At 48.3% G+C, this 18,843-nt stretch overlaps 1 protein-coding gene across 2 annotated transcripts in view; it reads right to left on the reverse strand.

Moving 5' to 3' along the window:
* NEGR1 (neuronal growth regulator 1) overlaps positions 1-18,843 on the reverse strand; it is a 188,665-nt gene that overhangs the window by 10,869 nt on the left and 158,953 nt on the right. The window contains exon 7 of one of the 2 annotated variants that reach the window (XM_069022700.1): positions 11,524-11,565. The exons of the other annotated variant lie outside the window; for it this stretch is intronic. Coding sequence (XP_068878801.1) covers positions 11,524-11,565 — 42 coding nt within the window. The remainder of the gene's footprint in view (positions 1-11,523; positions 11,566-18,843) is intronic. 2 annotated transcript variants of the gene reach the window in all.

Here is an 18,843-nt window from a genome sequence, read left to right on the forward strand (position 1 = left end):
ACGGGATTTAATGCCTGGACATTGCAATGAGATGATTTCTCACTCTGAGCACAACGTTTGTCACCTGCAGCTGGGTGCTGGGGCTGCCTGGGGATGGCTTCAGGGAAGGGATCCATCTCCTGTGTCACTGACCCCGCTGAGGGATCCATCTCCTCTGTCACTGACCCCACTGAGGGATCCATCTCCTGTGTCACTGACCCCACTGAGGGATCCATCTCCCATCACTGACCCCACTGAGGGATCCATCTCCTGTGTCACTGACCCCACTGAGGGATCCATCTCCTATCACTGACCCCACTGAGGGATCCATCTCCTGTGTCACTGACCCCGCTGAGGGATCCATCTCCTATCACTGACCCCACTGAGGGATCCATCTCCTGTGTCACTGACCCCACTGAGGGATCCATCTCCTATCACTGACCCCGCTGAGGGATCCATCTCCTGTGTCACTGACCCCACTGAGGGATCCATCTCCTGTGTCACTGACCCCACTGAGGGAACCATCTCCTGTGTCACTGACCCCGCTGAGGGATCCATCTCCTGTGTCACTGACCCCGCTGAGGGATCCATCTCCTGTGTCACTGACCCCACTGAGGGATCCATCTCCTGTGTCACTGACCCCACTGAGGGAACCATCTCCTGTGTCACTGACCCCGCTGAGGGATCCATCTCCTGTGTCACTGACCCCGCTGAGGGATCCATCTCCTGTGTCACTGACCCCACTGAGGGATCCATCTCCTATCACTGACCCCACTGAGGGATCCATCTCCTATCACTGACCCCACTGAGGGATCCATCTCCTATCACTGACCCCGCTGAGGGATCCATCTCCTGTGTCACTGACCCCACTGAGGGATCCATCTCCTGTGTCACTGACCCCACTGAGGGATCCATCTCCTGTGTCACTGACCCCACTGAGGGAACCATCTCCTGTGTCACTGACCCCGCTGAGGGATCCATCTCCTGTGTCACTGACCCCACTGAGGGATCCATCTCCTGTGTCACTGACCCCGCTGAGGGATCCATCTCCCATCACTGACCCCGCTGAGGGATCCATCTCCTGTGTCACTGACCCCACTGAGGGAACCATCTCCCATCACTGACCCCACTGAGGGATCCATCTCCTGTGTCACTGACCCCACTGAGGGATCCATCTCCTGTGTCACTGACCCCACTGAGGGATCCATCTCCTGTGTCACTGACCCCACTGAGGGAACCATCTCCTGTGTCACTGACCCCGCTGAGGGATCCATCTCCTGTGTCACTGACCCCGCTGAGGGATCCATCTCCTGTGTCACTGACCCCACTGAGGGATCCATCTCCCGTCACTGACCCCACTGAGGGATCCATCTCCCGTCACTGACCCCACTGAGGGATCCATCTCCTATCACTGACCCCGCTGAGGGATCCATCTCCCGTCACTGACCCCACTGAGGGATCCATCTCCTCTGTCACTGACCCCACTGAGGGATCCATCTCCTGTGTCACTGACCCCACTGAGGGATCCATCTCCCGTCACTGACCCCGCTGAGGGGTCCCGGCCGAGGCTCCTTGTGCCAGGCGCTGCTCTGGCCACTCCTTGCCGCTGGTTTTTATAAAAACACCGGAGCTGTTTGGTCATTCCCGCGTGCTGAACTTTGGGGTGCACCCGCCCCTCCTCCCTGCAGCACCAGGCACAGATTGTTTTCCCTTCCAACACGTTCCTTTTCCTTTTCCATGTGCAAATGCCACCTGCAGCCGTTCCTACTCAGCTGCACAAGTGCCTTTTCCCTGCCTACAGCTATCCACAAGCACAGGATGCCGATTCCAAGAGAAAGTGAGGCTTACAAACTGTATCTTTGGCCTATTCCAGAAGCCGTGCTTCATTTTAATTGTCTTTGTGTAGCTCTTACTCTCCCCTCCGTGCCTATGGACCCTCATTCCAATAAATTTAAACAGCTCTTAAATGCATGTTATACAACACTGAGGCAAGCGTGGATTTCATACACGGATTTCATGGATTTCACAGGGATTTCATACACATCCTCCTCTGTCTGCAACAAGGTCCAATCTCCCAAGGCACAGGACTCTTGCTCTGCAGGGCCTCAGCTGCTGCTCCAAAGCTGCTGCTCCAGTCCTGGGGGCCACTGTTTGTGAGCTCAGGGAACTTAGCAAACACCACGTAAGTCCAACCACAAAACATACAGAAAATGTGTGTATTTAGGTATTTGTCCCTTTTCATGAACGTGCAGATTTTCTTTTTCCCGAAGTACTTTCAGATTTCCCCCCTTTAACCAGGATACTCCGTTAGAACAGGCAGGCCCTGGCACAGGGTGCCCAGAGCAGCTGGGGCTGCCCCTGGATCCCTGGCAGTGCCCAAGGCCAGGCTGGACATTGGGGCTGGGAGCAGCCTGGGACAGTGGGAGGTGTCCCTGCCATGGCAGGGGTGGCACTGGGTGGGATTTAAGGTCCCTTCCAACCCAAACCAGTCCATAATTCTGTGGTTCCATTTACCTTTAATCACTGTTCCCTAGGATGAATTATTTGGGATTGCAGCAGGAGCTGATTTGCCATCAGGAGGACTCTGAGCTTCTGCAGCTGCCTGTGGGTGAGAGGGAATGAACCCCCCACTTCCAGAGCTATTTGGGGTTGGATTTCTGCTGGGGGTCCCTTTCCAGAGCCCCTCACCCTTCCTGCTGCTGCTTCTCCTCTGCAGCTTTTCCTGCTGGTGGAGGATTTTGCATCAGGAGATTTTTCGTGCCCCAGCCTTCCCCACTCGCTTTTCAGCTTCATCCTGAGGATTTTGGAGACATTATGGCTTAGCTTTGCATATGTTATTACACAGAAGAGAGAGAAAAACCCCAATAGCTGATATTTTTCAAAGCTGACTGGGAGTTTTACGCAGGCAGGTTCTGTTAAGAGTCATGCCTTTGAAAATCTCTATCAATTAGTACAGTATTTTGGTGCTTCTGGAAAGCCAAATATGGGTGCCTTAAAACTGACTGAGAGCCTTGGAGATACGTGCAGAAAGACACATTTTGCCTCAAAACCAATCTTTTTTTCCCCTAGTTTGTACCATTATAACCCCTAAGTACTAAAATCCTTCAGGTTTCTCCAAAACCTGATTGGAATTGCATAGTGATAATCTGCATTGAACAGGGTGGGATTTCACCTCTTTTTACAAAAACACGTTTCCTTCTGCTAGGAGTTGGACTTGGTCCTTGTGGGTCCCTTCCAGCTCAGGACATTCTGTGATTCTGGGAAAATTAAACACTAAATGGGACTGTGCAACGTGGGAGGGAAGGGCACAGCAGGCTGCAGGTTTGGAATCCTTACTCACAGCAAGGCAGGCATTGCTTATTCCTGCAGTGTCTCTCTAACCAGAGTTCTTTGCTTTGACAATTTCCTGCGGATTATTCAAATGACTCCCTGTTTTCCTATTCGAAAATCCACACCCCGTTTGTTCCAGCGAACACCCTCTGGAGCTTTCCAAACCCAGTTGTTCACTGAATTGCCTGGCTTTGGCAGAAAGCTCATTCTGGGTGGTTTTGTGCAGCGGGAGGTTGAGCAGGGAGGATGAATGGGAGACAATCATTCCAGAGCAATCAGGGAGAGAGCAAGGGTGAGTCCTAGCACTTCTCTTTTGCACAGAGATGCAGCACTGCCATTGTGGGAGATGATTGAGAGAGAGATGCAAAGCTGAGTCATGTACCTCGAAAATGAGGAGGACAAAAGATGCCAAGGTCAATCATTTCACCCCGGTGTTTGCAGTGGCAGGCGCCACTGAATGTCCCAGTGTCACCCAGCGTCACCTCCATGGCTTGGTTCGATGTGGAGTGGGTGGGTGGGAGGGAGCAGGCTGCCACTCATCCACTGAGTTAATCTTCCGCTGCCTCATGCCAGCAGCTTTTTCTTATGGAAATATCTGACTCAGCAGCTGAAAATGGGAAAATATTTTGCACGACTTCCATCTTAATGAAAAGCGTCTTTAACATTTTAATCAGATGGCTCCACACTGTTCTGTGGATTCAGAGGCTCAGTTAAAACCTGGACTTCCTGAAAATCCTGAACAGGAGCAGGTGCCAGAGCACGAGACCAACTGAAGTGAATTGTGCTTGTTAACCATGCTGGATCAATGGAGCAGCAAGTGGTAACGGGGCCTGAGCTCCTCACGTGTTTCCTTCCACCTGCACAGCATGTCCTGAACAGCTGAGGTTTGAGTGGACACTCTCTGCTCAGAGGTGCAAACCTCTGCTGCTGTCACCCCCCTCTGAAGCAGCTCCCTTCTCTCTGTTGATGCTCAGGTGCCCGTGCAGCCAGGCCCGGCGGGCAGCGGCGATCGGGCAGCAGCAGGACCCTGTGCAGCACCTGAGCGTGAAACACCGAGTGTGAAACGAACACCGAGTGTGAAACACCGAGTGTGAAACAAACACCGAGTGTGAAACGAACACCGAGTGTGAAACACCGAGTGTGAAACACCGAGTGTGAAACAAACACCGAGTGCATGGCCTGGGCTGAACTCTGCCTCAGCTCTGTGCAAACCACCCCTGTTTCGTTCCTCACTCCCAGCTCCTCCAGCCAATGACCTCAGTCTGCTCCCACTCCAGACCTGTCTGAGTCTCCTCAGGGACTCCTGCACCGCCCTCGCCGCGGCGTTTGCGCCGTCACAAGCAGCTCCTGTTCCGACGGAGCTCTGTCTCAAACAGCTGCAGAGTCCTGCACAAACCCAGCTAAAACCAAGGCAGGGCTGCTCCAGAGAGCAATGACACCCAGTGGCAAAGGAATATTTACTTAATTGTTCAGAGCTGCTGCTCAAACCTCTTACAACCCCGCTCTTGGAAGGATGCAGGCCTGGCTTGACCATCACGTTTTTACCCACAAATTTTGGTGCTGTTTTCTTTAACCCAGAGAGATTCCTGGAAAAACTGACATTCAGCCTTTCATGGGTTGCCTGGTGACATGTTAAGAGCTCATCTGGAAAGCTTAAAGAAGGACCAAAACCAGCTTGAAAACCACCTCAGTAGTCTGGGCCTTGCACCTGTTTGTAGTGAGGGAAAGGAAAAGATGCAGCGATGCAGCTTTTAAACATCAGGTTCAGAGCAAGGACATGGCTGATCCTGTGTCATCCTGGGATGTTGTTTTCCATCCCTGGCTGGAAATGTTGTTGGCAACTCCATCAAAATGTCCATGTTGCACAGATACTCTAAATGCAGCTGGCATGGAACTGAAATTTCCATTTGGTGCGAAAATCAGACGGGGAAAAGACAAAAAAAGAAGAAGTGTTGCCTGGAATGAGATGGGGAGCCTGGAAGGAAGCCAATATATTTTTTTCCACTCAAAACTCAACAGGCCTTTATTTGAATTTCTTTAAAACTGACATATTCATGGAGTTTTCAAACAGGCTTTTTCTGACAAGCCCCCTAATCCCCCAAGCCTTCTCTCTATCAACAACCCAAGTTTGTCAGATCCTTCCCTGCCAGCTGTAGCTGTAGGTTTCTCCATATTCCATGCAGAGTTGGGCCCTCCCTGAGGTTATGGATACACAGCTCTATATACATTTTAAATCTCTGCACATGGCCACCCGTCTCATCGAGATGGATATATGCATATTTATTCCTGTACAATTCCTGTAGCCAGCCAGTTCTGGCTGATCAAACCTTCACTTAAAACATATCCTTCTGTGATAAATAAAAACATGGACTGCTCTCTTCCTGCTGGTGAATCACATTCTGGAGTCTCCTGCTTGTCTTCTCTCAGTCAGAACTGGGACTTGTCTCAATCTCGTGGAAGGTGTAAATAAGTTGGATAAAGAACAAGGGAACAGCTGGAGCGGGGCCAGGGCAGGCTCAGGCTGGAGAGCAGGGAAAGGCTCTTCCCCAGAGGGTGCTGGGCACTGCCCAGGCTCCCCAGGGAATGGGCACGGCCCCGAGGCTGCTCCAGGAGCTCCAGGAGCGTTTGGGCAGCGCTGCCAGGGGTGCCCAGGGTGGGGGTGTTGGGGGGTCTGTGAAGGAACAGGAGCTGGAATGGATGATCTCTATGGGTCCCTTTCAACTCAAGATATTCCATGACTCTATGAACACCTGTGTTTTAAACCCCTTTAACTGTGGGAAGTTAGAGCTGTACTGGGATGAGCCCTCCCCATGTTCCCAAGGTTTCCATGCTGGAGTTCCAACCCACAACACACTCACACCTGACAAATGCTGATCCCGTCCACAAAAACCAAAAATTAATATGGATACTGATAAACCCCCAGCACCAAGGACACTGATCCCTTGAGGCTGAGCACTTCCATCTCTCCCTCAGAGACAGGGAGGAACCTGGGGCTGCCCAGGGAGCCTGGGAGCCGTGGCTCATCCCCAGCATTGGAAACGCGCGGGTGGGAGAAAGCAACAACAGGAGGTTGAGCGTCTCTCCACCTTCCACATCCTCCACCCTTCTCACAGCCTCCAGAAGCCATTTCACACCTGGCCCTGCTCTGCTTTCCTGGCAGCTCTCAGAAGCACTCCTTGGTTAAAATGTGAAATTCCAGCCAAGTGATCAATGTGTGATATTGTAAAGTATTCAGGATTCTCAGAGCAGCTTCTTCTCCTAAGTGGGCTTCTCATATTCGTGGGAAAACTCATTAATATTGAAATCCCCACTGACAGAAGGCTTGTAGGCAATACAGCATCAGGAAAAAAACATTCTTTTTATTTTACATGCCAGCTTAAGAGAGTGGGAATCAATGGACTAAAAACGACCTAGTTCTAGTCCTATTTTTCAGCTGACAGAAAGCAGCTCTTTTGATATTAAATAATGCATCTCTTCAGCAAGCAGCGAATAATATGATTTAGTGTGTTCAAACATTCTGCTGGAATGATGATGCAGGCTCTGAACACGCTGAATGTCACTGAGCACACCCTGAGACACTCGTTCAGCTTAAACAGAAATGTTTACCTAATTCCACACATTCACTCAGAGGATGTGCCTTCACGGGATGATTTACAAACACAGAGTTCACCTGTTTGTAGCAGCAGGTGACTGCAGCACGGAAAGGCAGCTATTTCCCACGGGATATAATTCCCAGTGTTCCCGGGCTGGTGTCACTCAGCCGCGGGTTCCCACAGAAACATGGAATTAACGGTGCAGGTGCACGGAGCTGGCTGAATACAGAAACCAGCTTTTCCTGGCACGGGGAGCCACGCTGGAATTTCACACCTGCCTGGGTTCTGAAATGCAGCAGCAATGCGCACGATGTGCTCTGAACATAAAGCTTTCAGCTGACTAACAAGGAGGTTTAATATATTGATATTTTCTCTTCAGAGATACTCGCCTGTTTGAGGCCAAACTACTCACAGCAAGGCTTGGTAACCCTCTATCTGTTTGATATCTGTTAGCTGGGACAGAAGAACCTCTGGTAATCTGGGACTGAGTGCTGGAGGGGGATTCACCATCAGCTGATGGAGATGGGACACTCTGCCTTCCTTCCCAGGTGGGGTGTTTGGGAGGCACCAAAGTGGCCACCAAGCATTAAAAGCTCTTAGAACAAACACAACATCTGCTCCTAACAGGATTTAGAAGTTAAATTTGCAATGATCCAGGGCCTGTTAACCTGAAATCTGGATCACCTTTTCATGCTCGTTTAGTGTTTTGGAAGGAATTCCACAGGCAGGGAAAAGGAAGAACAGTGGGGTGTTGGCTGATGAAGCACAACTGGCTCTGTCTTTTGAGCCAGGGCTCTTCCCTGCTCCAGAGTTTGCTGCACCAATGTCTCCTGCTCACATGCAAAGCCCTCCAGCTGCAGGAACGTGGTGCTTTCCTCACAAACAGACAGAACTAATGGCCAGAAAGAGCACTGGAAATTCTGAATTCAGAGTCCAGCCCTGCAGATTCTCCTTACACACATTCACTGATTGATTTAAATGGGATTTGCAACTGCATAAGAGGAGAAAAACTGGAGGGGTTGGCAGGTTTCCCATGAAACAAACAGAGCCTGCTTGAAATGAGGTATTATTTGGTATTGCGGCGTATTAATGCGTTAGATATGCAGAAAGGCAGAGCAGGGAGAAGCAACTGAAGTTCAAGGAGTTGTCCAACCTGCCCAAGTGCTCATTTAAACACACGCTTTTGTTCCTGAGAAAATTAAATAACTTAAGGTCCTTCTCTCTCCAGCTCCAATTTTTATAAAAGTGCCTCATAAGATGTGAAATCATTAATTAAAGAAGATTCCTCAATTATTCTCTCTGACCTGTCACAGTTACTTGTTTAGTCAGCATTAAGAATTCAGCAACATCTTCAAAGGCTTTTCAAGACACCACCTGTGAACTAATTATGCTGAAGGAGGAAAGATTTGTAAGGAGCTCCGGCTCCTGGCGCTGGCTGACAAAACAGATACCAACCGTGGCCCCAATTTTGTAACTTTTGCAGCTAATTCCACATGCTTGAAGCACTGTCGCTTCAAATGAGGAAAGTAAATCCCCAAATGTACCGAAAAGGGCTCCAGCAGAGAAATGCACAAATGTGTCACCAGGGCTCTCAAACACGGCGTTGCTTTGCATGCATTAAAAATGTCTTAAATGCTTTGTCCCCTGTTGTTGGGAACTGGGGGGGGATCCTGAAAGTTCTCCAGGATTGCTACAGATTCCTCACTTTCTACAAAGAGCAACTTCCGTGTTTGATCTTTAAGGAGGGTCCTGGGAAACTCAAGCAGTGATGGTGGAACATCAAACATCCCGTCAGTCGTTTCCCATCCTTTCTGGGAGAGCCTTGGCCTCCAACTCTCCCTCACCCTCCTGCAGTTAGAGACTGACTCGCTTTGGGGTGTTTTCACAACCTCTGGCTCAGTACTGAAACCCTACAAAGGCTCTGTGTCCTTCCAGCAGCAAAACCTTCTCCAGGGAAAACATCCCCTGAAGCTGCACTGAAGTGGTAAAGGATGGTGGTAATTAGCTAATTAGCTGCAGAGCCTTGATTGAGCAGGAAGGAGGCTGATGCTCTGTCTTCTGGCTGATGTGAGACACGAGGATAAAATGAGTTCCTACAGATTATCCATGTTTTGTATTCCTGCATGAGGGAAGCGGGGCAGCCAGACAGACCCAAAGGACTCTGTGGCCAAAACCTCCTGGAGGACCTTAAACAAAGCCAGAAATGTCCCTGCTCATGGCAGGGGGTGGAACAAGATAATTTTAAGGTGCCTTCCAGCCCAAACTGTTCTGTGATTTATGATAAATCTAATTTTCCTGTCATAAGCAGCTACGGACGAATAACCCAGGCTTTCTGCCACCACTTCCCACCCCAACCTGCTGCCTTCCCTGCTGATGCTGCAGCACATGAGGCACTCAGTTCCTGAAACTCTGGGAAGTTTTTCATTGCCTCTGCAGCTGAATAACTTGGTAACAATAGCGCTGGCACTATCCAGCTATTTACCAGGCTAAAATTAGCCAAGTAGAGGGACTATCACAGTGTTATTTAATTATGGAAGGCAAACAGAACAGTTCAGTGCAATGTCACTGCTGGTACCAGGGCTCATTTCCAGGAGAAAAGACTCAATACTAAATTTTCAACCATTTTGAGAACTGTCTTTAAACCCTCCTCCCCCTTTCTGTTGTCTTTCAGCAGAACAGATGTTGGTTTTCAACTGCAAACTGAGCTCAGAGTACTTTCCTTGGTAATTCAAAGCTGGATTTGCTCATGTAGTTTCATATCTATTGCAATTTTAATGATTCCCAATTTTTTCCTCTGTTGTGTTCAGAGGTTTTCATATTCTCAATTTCATGTTTGGAAAAAGCCCTCTCTATTTAGCACCGTGCTTTCAGAATTAAGAGAGGGATCATTATTAAAGGGCTCTATGCCTTTCCATTCCCCTATCTCCATCCTGCTCCCAAAAATACACGTAATTTTGCTCATTTGGTGCACATTTATGCAGACAAGAATTCAAACACATCTCAACGCTGTGCTACTTGAACAGCAGTTTTTGCAAGTGAGGAATGACTGTGCCTCTGTTGGAGCGCTCACTGATGGAGATTAAACCCAGAAATGTTACTGGAGTCCATTCCAACTGCAACCACCCAGCATTATCTCTCCTTCCCTGAACAGAGCTTGGAACAGGATCAGGCTGAGGGCACTTTTTCAGGGATTACAAACCCCAGCGTTAAACAACACACAGAGTGAGGGTCTCCTATCACCACTTTGCACGACCGACACAGCGGTGACTCTTTCCTTCTTCTCAGCTTCTGTTAACTCGAAAAATAATTCCCCAGCTTATTTTCAACTCCTTGGTAGTCCAAGGCAACTGTGGAAAATCCCAAGGATAGGGACTTTTATTGCAAGCACTATCAGCTGTTTGCAGTCCAGCCCCCCCCACCCCCCCATGTGCGGGTTTGGATGGAGGCTGCTCCTGCAGACATCACTCAGAGGGTTTGCTGTGGCTCTGGCACAGCACAGTCTCTGCCCTAAGGAGATGGAGAGCTTTGGGAAGCTTCCTGGGGCCCGGGGAAGGCAGGGAGGCAGCACCTCTGCCCCCCGAGTGGCACCGGGGCTTGGCCTCCCTAAGCTCTTTAATTAAAGCACTGAAGATTTAAACCTTGCTGCTCCTGTAAGTCTGAGGGTGGTGGAACCACCTGTGCCTGGTTTTCCTTCTGCAACCCTTGGTTTAATCTGCACTTTTGTCTGCCTCACTTGGTTTAATCACCCCACTTTCTGTGGCTTGCTGGCACAGTCCTTCCAATCTTTTTATCTCAGTTAGGAAATAAAAGTACACATCTGGTGTAGATTTTGCCAGAGAAAAACTCTGCTTGTTTTTGTCTCACAGGCAGGATATTGGGAAGGAATTTTTCCCTTTGAGGGTGGGGAGGCCCTGGCACAGGGTGCTCATAGAAGCTGTGGCTGCCCCTGGATCCCTGGCAGTGCCCAAGCCCAGGTTGGAGCAGCCTGGGACAGTGGGAGGTGTCCCTGCCCTTGGCAGGGGTGGCACCAGATGAACTTTGAGGTCCCTCCCAATCCAAACCATTCCATGTTTCTATAACCAGCTCCACTGAGGGTGTCCTGCTGGGAAGCAGCAACAGGAAATCCCCAAGAAAATGGGGATGTACCACGAACATTCAGGACCTGTTAACACCTGCCAGGCAGAAGGAGAGGCGCTCAGCTCCCACAAACACCTCACAACAGCTCCTGGCTCCATCCCACAATCAGTCAGTGATGAGACAGCGAGAAATCTGTAAATCCTCAAACCAACATCCACATTTGCAACAACATCAGCAAAGACTCAAAGGGTGAGGTGATTCCAGAGCAGGGACTTGCCCACGCGGAGCAGTGCCCTGCGCACCCCCACCGGGACAGCCGGGAGAGACCCATGGCAGGGACAGGGATGCGGGAGAGGCTGCTCAAAACAGGGAGAAAGAGGACAAGACACAAAGCCTGGAGGGAAGACACACCAATGGAAGCACAAAGACGGAGGAGACAGTCCAGCACTACCACAACACAGCTGCCCGGGTCAGCCCCGGGCACCGATGGCAATGAGGCCCTGCAGGCACCGACCCTCCTGCGGGGATGTGTGGGGATACTGACCTGGGCTTGAGACACGACTAGAGGTAGTAGGCTCAATAATTTCTACAAAAAGGGAAAAGGAAAAAAAAAAAGAGAACATTTGGGAGTTAATCACACATGGAAGACAAGTACAGAATGAGACAGCAAACAGTCATGCAAGAGACAGCACAGTTTTATCTCAGGTGGGGCTGGGCCTCCCAGGCCTCGGACAGAGCTGCGGGGCCCAGAGCTCTGTGCCTGGGGCTGCACCCCAGCACTGCTCCTTCCCTACATTTTGTGCACACCATCAGGACCATCACACTCCCACTGGGCCAAGCTTTTTGCCCCTGGAGCTCTCGAGCATTTCTCCAGGGAGGCACTAAAACCTGGCTAAGAGAAGGGCTTTGTTCACTTCATTGAAGGCAATTTCCTCCCATGAATATCAGTCAAGGTAACAATTTTGAACAAAGAATGTTTTAAAGCAATAGTTTTGTGCTTCAGTGAACTTTTAAGAAGGCACATCTTTTTAATTATTGAAGTCTTTCCAGAAGAAAACATTTCTCAGAAACATCAAACCCATTTGGAAGTTGTTTACTTCCCCCAGGCAACCAATACAAACAGGCAAAGTTAAGAGAAGACACAGTTCTCCTGCATCCAGCCTAATGAAACAATCACCTGTGGCTTTTCATTATAATTTGACTTTAGAATTCATTATTCTGGGCCTTTTTATTAGCTTTGAATAGTGCTATGCAAAATGAAATACCAGTCCCAATTAATCTTGCACGGAAGCAAGCTCCCATCTCAATGCAGCAATTCAATACTCCTCATAAAAAAGGTTTAACAAAATTACCAAGCTCAAAAGATCATTGACCATATCTTGACTATAACAAGAAACTAATGAAAAAAAATGGGAGCAAGTTGACAAGCAGGGATGTGCAGGGAATGGCTGAGCACACACCAGCTCCTGGCCACTTTTGAGGGTTTTTTTCCACCTACAACTGCTTTTCAGGTTAGTACTGTGCAAACACGAGTCCAAGTGAAATAGCAGACAAGTATTTTCCCAAATAAAAAGTTATGAAGTTTCTTTACCCAACTGCTAAACTTCTGCTAATGCAGATGAATGTTTCCAACCTCTAAACCAATTATTCAATGCCTTGACAAGCACACCGTGGGTGCTGGTGAACCCAAACCACGTTTTTAAAGTAAAATGGAATTTGAGCTGTGTTACACTTTTAATTGACATTAAAATCCACGGAGTTGGTGACACCTTCAGCATAAAAGGGGTTTCAGGTACTGAGGTTTCCTACCCCTGTGCAGAAGCAGGAGCAGTGGGGAGTGCTGAGGACAGGCAGGTCCATCCCAGCTATCCCACATCACTTCCCCCCACGGCAGCTGGGGCACTGGGAAGGGAGAGGTGGGGATGAGGCTGCTCTCCATGCAGGAGCATCCCAGGGATGTGCAGCTGGCTCCAGTGAGGAAGAGGAAGGATGGGGAGGATCCTCTGGAGGCTCTGTACTCAAAGGTCTCTGCTCAGCTGGCTGAGGCACAAACAAGGCTTTTTCCCAGAATATTTAACAGAGAGAAAGCAAAGTGACCCAGAAATACAGAAATATGTGAGACACCAAACTGATTTCAGTGGTGCCTAAGTTTTAATCAATTGTGGACTTTGTGACATTGGTGTGGATTGGGAAAGGGGGAAAGAGCCACGACGATGCATTGGTGGGGTTTGGATCACTCTGCTGAAAACCCCAAATCTGCTTCCTCGGGGCAGGGGCACAGGGAGGGCCTGGCTGACACCTGGAGCCCTGCTGGGGTCGGGGCTGCTGCAGGGGACATCAGGGATTGTCCCCAGCCAAGAGGAGCTGTGGGAGCTCCACACGAGGGAAAAGGGAAACTCACCACAGCAAATGCCCCCCCACCAAAACGTTCCCCTGGGAAAGGAGGGCGTGCTCCTGCACGGAGCAACCCTGGCTTCAGCAGGAGAAACAGGAATTGGGGTCAAACAAGAGACTCAGAGAAAACAAAAACCTATCAGGAATCCCTCAATTTTGTATTTTAATGGCTGTTTTAAAAGTGTGACAACAATTTGATTTAGTGCTCTTAAATTTTTCCCAAACCTTCATATTCTGAGCAATTCTGCTCCTCATGGGTAAATATCAGCCTGGCTCAAATGTGTTGTGCAATGATGACAAAAGTTATTTTTATGGCTGCCTGAAGTTAACAGCATCTTTTCCTTGGGAATTTAGGAGTCAATCCTCGTGACTGTGGCTTCCTAGGAAAGGAAAAGCTCCTCTTTCTGCAGATGAGCACCATTCTTCCCAACAATCAGGCAAATTAACACACTCAATCAGTACAATATTCATTAAAAAGCAAAATACCCTACCCAAACCAGCAGGGATTGTGCTGGGATCGTGTCTCCTTGGGAAACATGGGATCTAGACTTCATTATAGGTGCTTAAGGTAGCATAAAGTCACAGATTCCTGGCAGCATCGAGGATGGAAGCGAAAGTGGTGATTTCATGTATTATTCTTGCAAAAAATCTCATTTTTAAATACATTATTAGATCAAGGCATTGGAGAGACGGATCTATTTCTAGTTTCAAGTTCTAAAATTCTTTGCAAATCTTTATTCATGAAAATGTTCAGGTCTATAGAGAGAAAACAAAACCAGCTGGTTTTGTAGAAGCACGCTAGGCTGGTTCATTCAAATTAAAATTTATTAATGACTCCTTAGGAACACTGGGAAGCAGGGATGTGGGGGGAGAGTGGCACTATCTGTACCACACTTTCCTGGGACCCCAATCCTACAGTATCAGGACTGCTCAGATTTCCAAGGGTGCTTGTGGAAAAAAAAATCTGCAAGTCTAATGGAAAGCCATGACTTTCTGTGCCATTTCTGTGGCTGCAGAGGGGAATTCTCCTTGAGCAGAACTTCGGAGCTTTGTTTCCCAAGGCAGAGGAAGAGCAGCGAGTGCCCAGCAGCTCCTGGTGTGCCCGTGCCAGAGCTGGTGCTGTGTGTGCAGGACCCCGTGTGCCCTGCAGAGCCACCTCCTCTGGGGAGGCAGGACAGACAAACCCAGCTCGTTAGTTTAAAGTGGAGCTTTAAGCCAGGCTGGGCTCAAAAATGTGAAACCAGGAATGTTCTGGGCATAGGGATACTGGCACAGCATCCCTGGCTGCCAAATAAACACGGAAAACTGGGGATTTCTGCCCAGGTCTAAATACACCAATGCCCCAACCCCCTGATTGACTTCCTGGTCTGAACTTGTCAGTGGAGGACTCTTTCCTCATATCCAAACTAGAGCTGTGGGAAATGCTGTGACAGGCGCTGGTGTGGCAGCCCAGCTCTGCTGGGCTGGGGAAGGGGAAATGCGTGTGCAGCAATCTCTAGCATGCTGCCAGGGGAAGAAGTAAAGCCTAATGTTCTCCTTAAAATCGGTTTTGGTTGGGGGTGGTGAGCCAGATCTAATGCTGGAAATAACCCAGCCTCAGACAGTCAGCAGCTGAGTGGGTTTAAATGAAGTGGGAGAATAAACCCCACAGATTTGTAGCTGCAGCTCTAATCCTCAAAAGGGAAACCTCTGGAGAACATAAGCACTAAAGACAGCTGGGCCAAGGAGGTGAGGTTAAATGTCAAGGACATTTAGAGCTGCCTTCTGCCGAAAGCACAGAGATTGTATCTAGAAATTCCTTTCTGATCCCAGGCAGAACAGAGCTGGCAGAGAAAACCTCTTATTGAAATGAGAAACCATCCCATGAAAGGCTCCCCAGCACAAGGAGGCAAATTACAGGGAACAAAAGGCATTGGCTGCAAAAAGGCCATGCCTGGGAAAGCCAGAACGCAGCTCGGAGAGGGAACCACCACAAACCTGAGGGAAGGCACTCCCTGACCCCAGAGATCACAGAATCATTAAGGCTGGGAGAGACCTCTGAGATCATCAAGTCCAAATTAAACACCACCACGTCCACTAAACCATATAGTGAAGGAATAAGGTACCCTGAGAGAAATGCAAGCCCCTCTGCTCACAGAGGTGCAGCAGAGAAATTCAGCATGGACCCAAATCTGGTTTTGTCTCGGTTTTATCACAAGCTGAAACCCTGGCATTCTGCATAAAAACATGGGAATGGAAATTGCCAGACCAAAGTTAAAGCAAAATTCAATCAGCTCAGGAGGCTGAGGTCAGAGGGATTTAAATATGTTTGCACATAAAATTGTCAAAACAACAGTAAATTCATAGGCAGGGGAGGACAGCGGGGACAGCGGGACTGAGAATTACAGACGTGTTCGAGGAGGGCAGGACCCACAGCCGCGGCTTCCTGACATCCAAGGCTTCGGAAAAATATGAGCTGGAAGGAGCTATGAGAGGATACAGGCAGGTAAAAACAAGCAAGTAAATAAACCCTGACTTTTAGTTTACTAGAGGCCAATCACTTGTAATTATTTGCCCAGCAAATCTCCTTGTAAGTGATTAGGAAGGCAGCGATTCATCAGCCCCTGTTTGCACGAGCAAAGGGGCAAACTGAGGGCGGATTCCTTCGGAAATCCAGTGTGGATCTGCACCTCCCCAGCCTGGCTGTGCTCACGCTGCTCCTCCTCGGAGCTCCTGAAATAAACCCCAGCTCCTGTGAGGAGCAAACTCGATTAATTTGGGAAGGGATTACCCGAGGGAGCAGCCTGCAGCGGGAGGGATTAGAGCCACTGACCCAGGCATGCTCCAGGCTCAGCCTCTCAGTAGCAAAGCCCAAACTTTTATCCCCAGAGACCACGGAGAGCTCAGCAAAAGAACAGAGCAGTGATTTCAGTCTGTGCCTGCAGCCAGGAGAGGAGAGGAGAGGCTCTGCCTCCCAGAGAAATCCATCCACACCCAGGCAGGAGCCCAGCTCCTGTTCCAGCTCCCAGCAGAGCCAGCAGCAGCCTGGGCACTGCCCACGAGACTTCCAGCACCTTTCCATTTCACCCTCCACAGTGCTGATGCTCTTTTCCAGTTCTCTGGAGCCCCCTCCCAGCACAAGCTCAGCACCAGCCCATCCCTAGGACCAGGTCTGAAGTTAAAGCTATGAATCCCATTTTTTGTTACAATGGTACCTTATTTTACCACCCTGCAGCTGGTCCAAAGCCAAACTGTTGTGTTAGGTGCAATCAGAGCTGTTAGAGGGATAACAGGTTTTAAAAATGAAAAATGTGCTTTATTGTGAGTAAAGCCACGCCTAAGCTCTGGTTTTGGGTGTAAAAAGCAATGCTATAACACAATTCCCAGTGTTCTTCACTGTTTCAGTGGCAGGAAATCCAACACAAACGTGGAAATGCTTAATTGCTTTCTGTAGCCCCTGACCTGTGACATTGGTCTCTGTCACTCCTCAGGGATTTGCCAGGGCAGGGTCAGGCTGGATATTGGGAAAGGTTCTTCCCCCAGAGGGTGCTGGGCACTGCCCAGGCTCCCCAGGGAATGGGCACATTCCCAAACCTGCCGGAGCTCCAGGAGTGTTTGGACAGCGCTGCCAGGGGTGCCCAGGCTGGGGGTGCTGGGACTGTCCTAGGGAGAGCATTTCCCAGCGGGAGAATACAAAAAGCTGCTTTCATTTCCATCTGCATCAGTACAATTGTTGGACTTTGATTGACTTGGAGGAATCAATAACTGGACCAGAACACAACTGGCAGTTAAATACCAGCTCATTAGTTAATTAAAAAAACCCTCATAACTGCTTCAATTTATGACCTTTGATAATTAACTGGGCTTATTTAAACTAATCTCCCCCAGGCTTCATCAGCTTTGTTAAAGATTAATGATTTATTGTGAAATCGAGGTCTTTAAGCCTAGGGAAGCCAGAGCCTGTTTGCGTACCACGAAAAATGGAAAAACATTTCATAATAAATCTTTTGGATGGAAACTGTGAGTGTGTGAGTGGATGGGGCAGAGACGTGACCTTAATTTATTCTGTGTCTTTCTCTCACCCTTAATATTTTGCAATTACAATTAGAGCTTTTCTGCAGGTTTGAGTTATTACACCTTAATTGCCTCGTAATGGTTTATTTTATTTAAATGGTTTACTCTTTTATTACAGGATGATAAATATTTAACAGCTTTATGCTGGTGAGACTTTAAAAAAATAATAATTGTGAACTTGAAGTTTAAGTTCTGAAATTGCCAGGGAGTTCTCTCACTCCATCCTCCAGCAGCTCTACACCTCCAGCTGATTGTTTTGCTTGATAGCAGGAGTTTCTCAAGAAATATTCCAATATTTTTAAGGCTGTGGAAAACCACATTATTGACACCTTTTTTGTGCCCTGTTGTAAAAAAAGTCCCATGGAAGGTAATTTCTAAGAGCCTCCAGGTCTGTGGATTCCAGCCCCAAGTCCCAGACGTGTTCTCAGCTGGCAGCACAATGGGATGAATTTCAAATTTGACTTAAATTCTGATGGAATTTGATTTTCTCATGGAAAGGCAGAGAAAGATACTGAACATATTGTTTTAATGCCCCAGTCTACGAAAAGCTTATTTATTTTTTTTTTTTTTAATAGGTTCCAGAGTGAACCATCATGTTTTATGTAGGATGAATGATTTTATAGTGTGAAAAAATGGAGTTTAATTTCATTTACTTTAGTTTAATTCGATTTAATTTAATATAAATGTGAGGGGCGGTGTTATGTGTGTGTGAACCAGCAAGAGACAAATTCATATTTTAATTAAAAACATTCAAAATAATATTTTAATTAAAGGTCACACATTTGATTCTCTTGGCAGTAAAATTATCCTCACTCTCACAACAACTTCACGTTTCAAGACACTGGTATATGCTTAAGGCTTTACCTTTTGCAGGACTGCCTGTATTTTGAATAAATGAATAAATCAGGGAACTTTTCCCTCAGCAAATGCATGTTGGCAAAAGCAGCCATTCATTTGCAGGCCACTTTTTGAGTATCAGGAAAATATACCCACTAATGTGAGGGCACACCTTTGCATCAGTATTTACAGCACTAAGCCATTAAAAATGAAAAAGTGCAATACAGGAAGAAAAAAATCTACTGAATTAATCCTGGATTTTATCAGATTTCAAAAATGAATGTGAGCAGTGAGATCTTTAGGGGTTTCAGAAGGACCCCCAGCACCTGCACCCACCAAGGTGTGCCTGGAGAGACTCCAGGCAAGCAGAACTCAGAGGGGAACATAAACCAGAGCAGGGCAAGGATTCCTGGGCTTGGGAAAGCAAAGAGAGTTCATCCCTTCTTGGGAGAGAAAAGGTGGATTGGGGTGGATTGGGGTGGATTTGGGTGGTTTGGCCACGGGGAGGGTCTGTGGAGCAGTGAGGAGCTCTGCTTGTGCTCCGAAGTGCCAGATGTGCCCGTGGCATAGGGACACACAG

This window comes from Aphelocoma coerulescens, chromosome 8, assembly GCF_041296385.1.
Source record: "Aphelocoma coerulescens isolate FSJ_1873_10779 chromosome 8, UR_Acoe_1.0, whole genome shotgun sequence".
Lineage (NCBI taxonomy): Eukaryota > Metazoa > Chordata > Aves > Passeriformes > Corvidae > Aphelocoma > Aphelocoma coerulescens.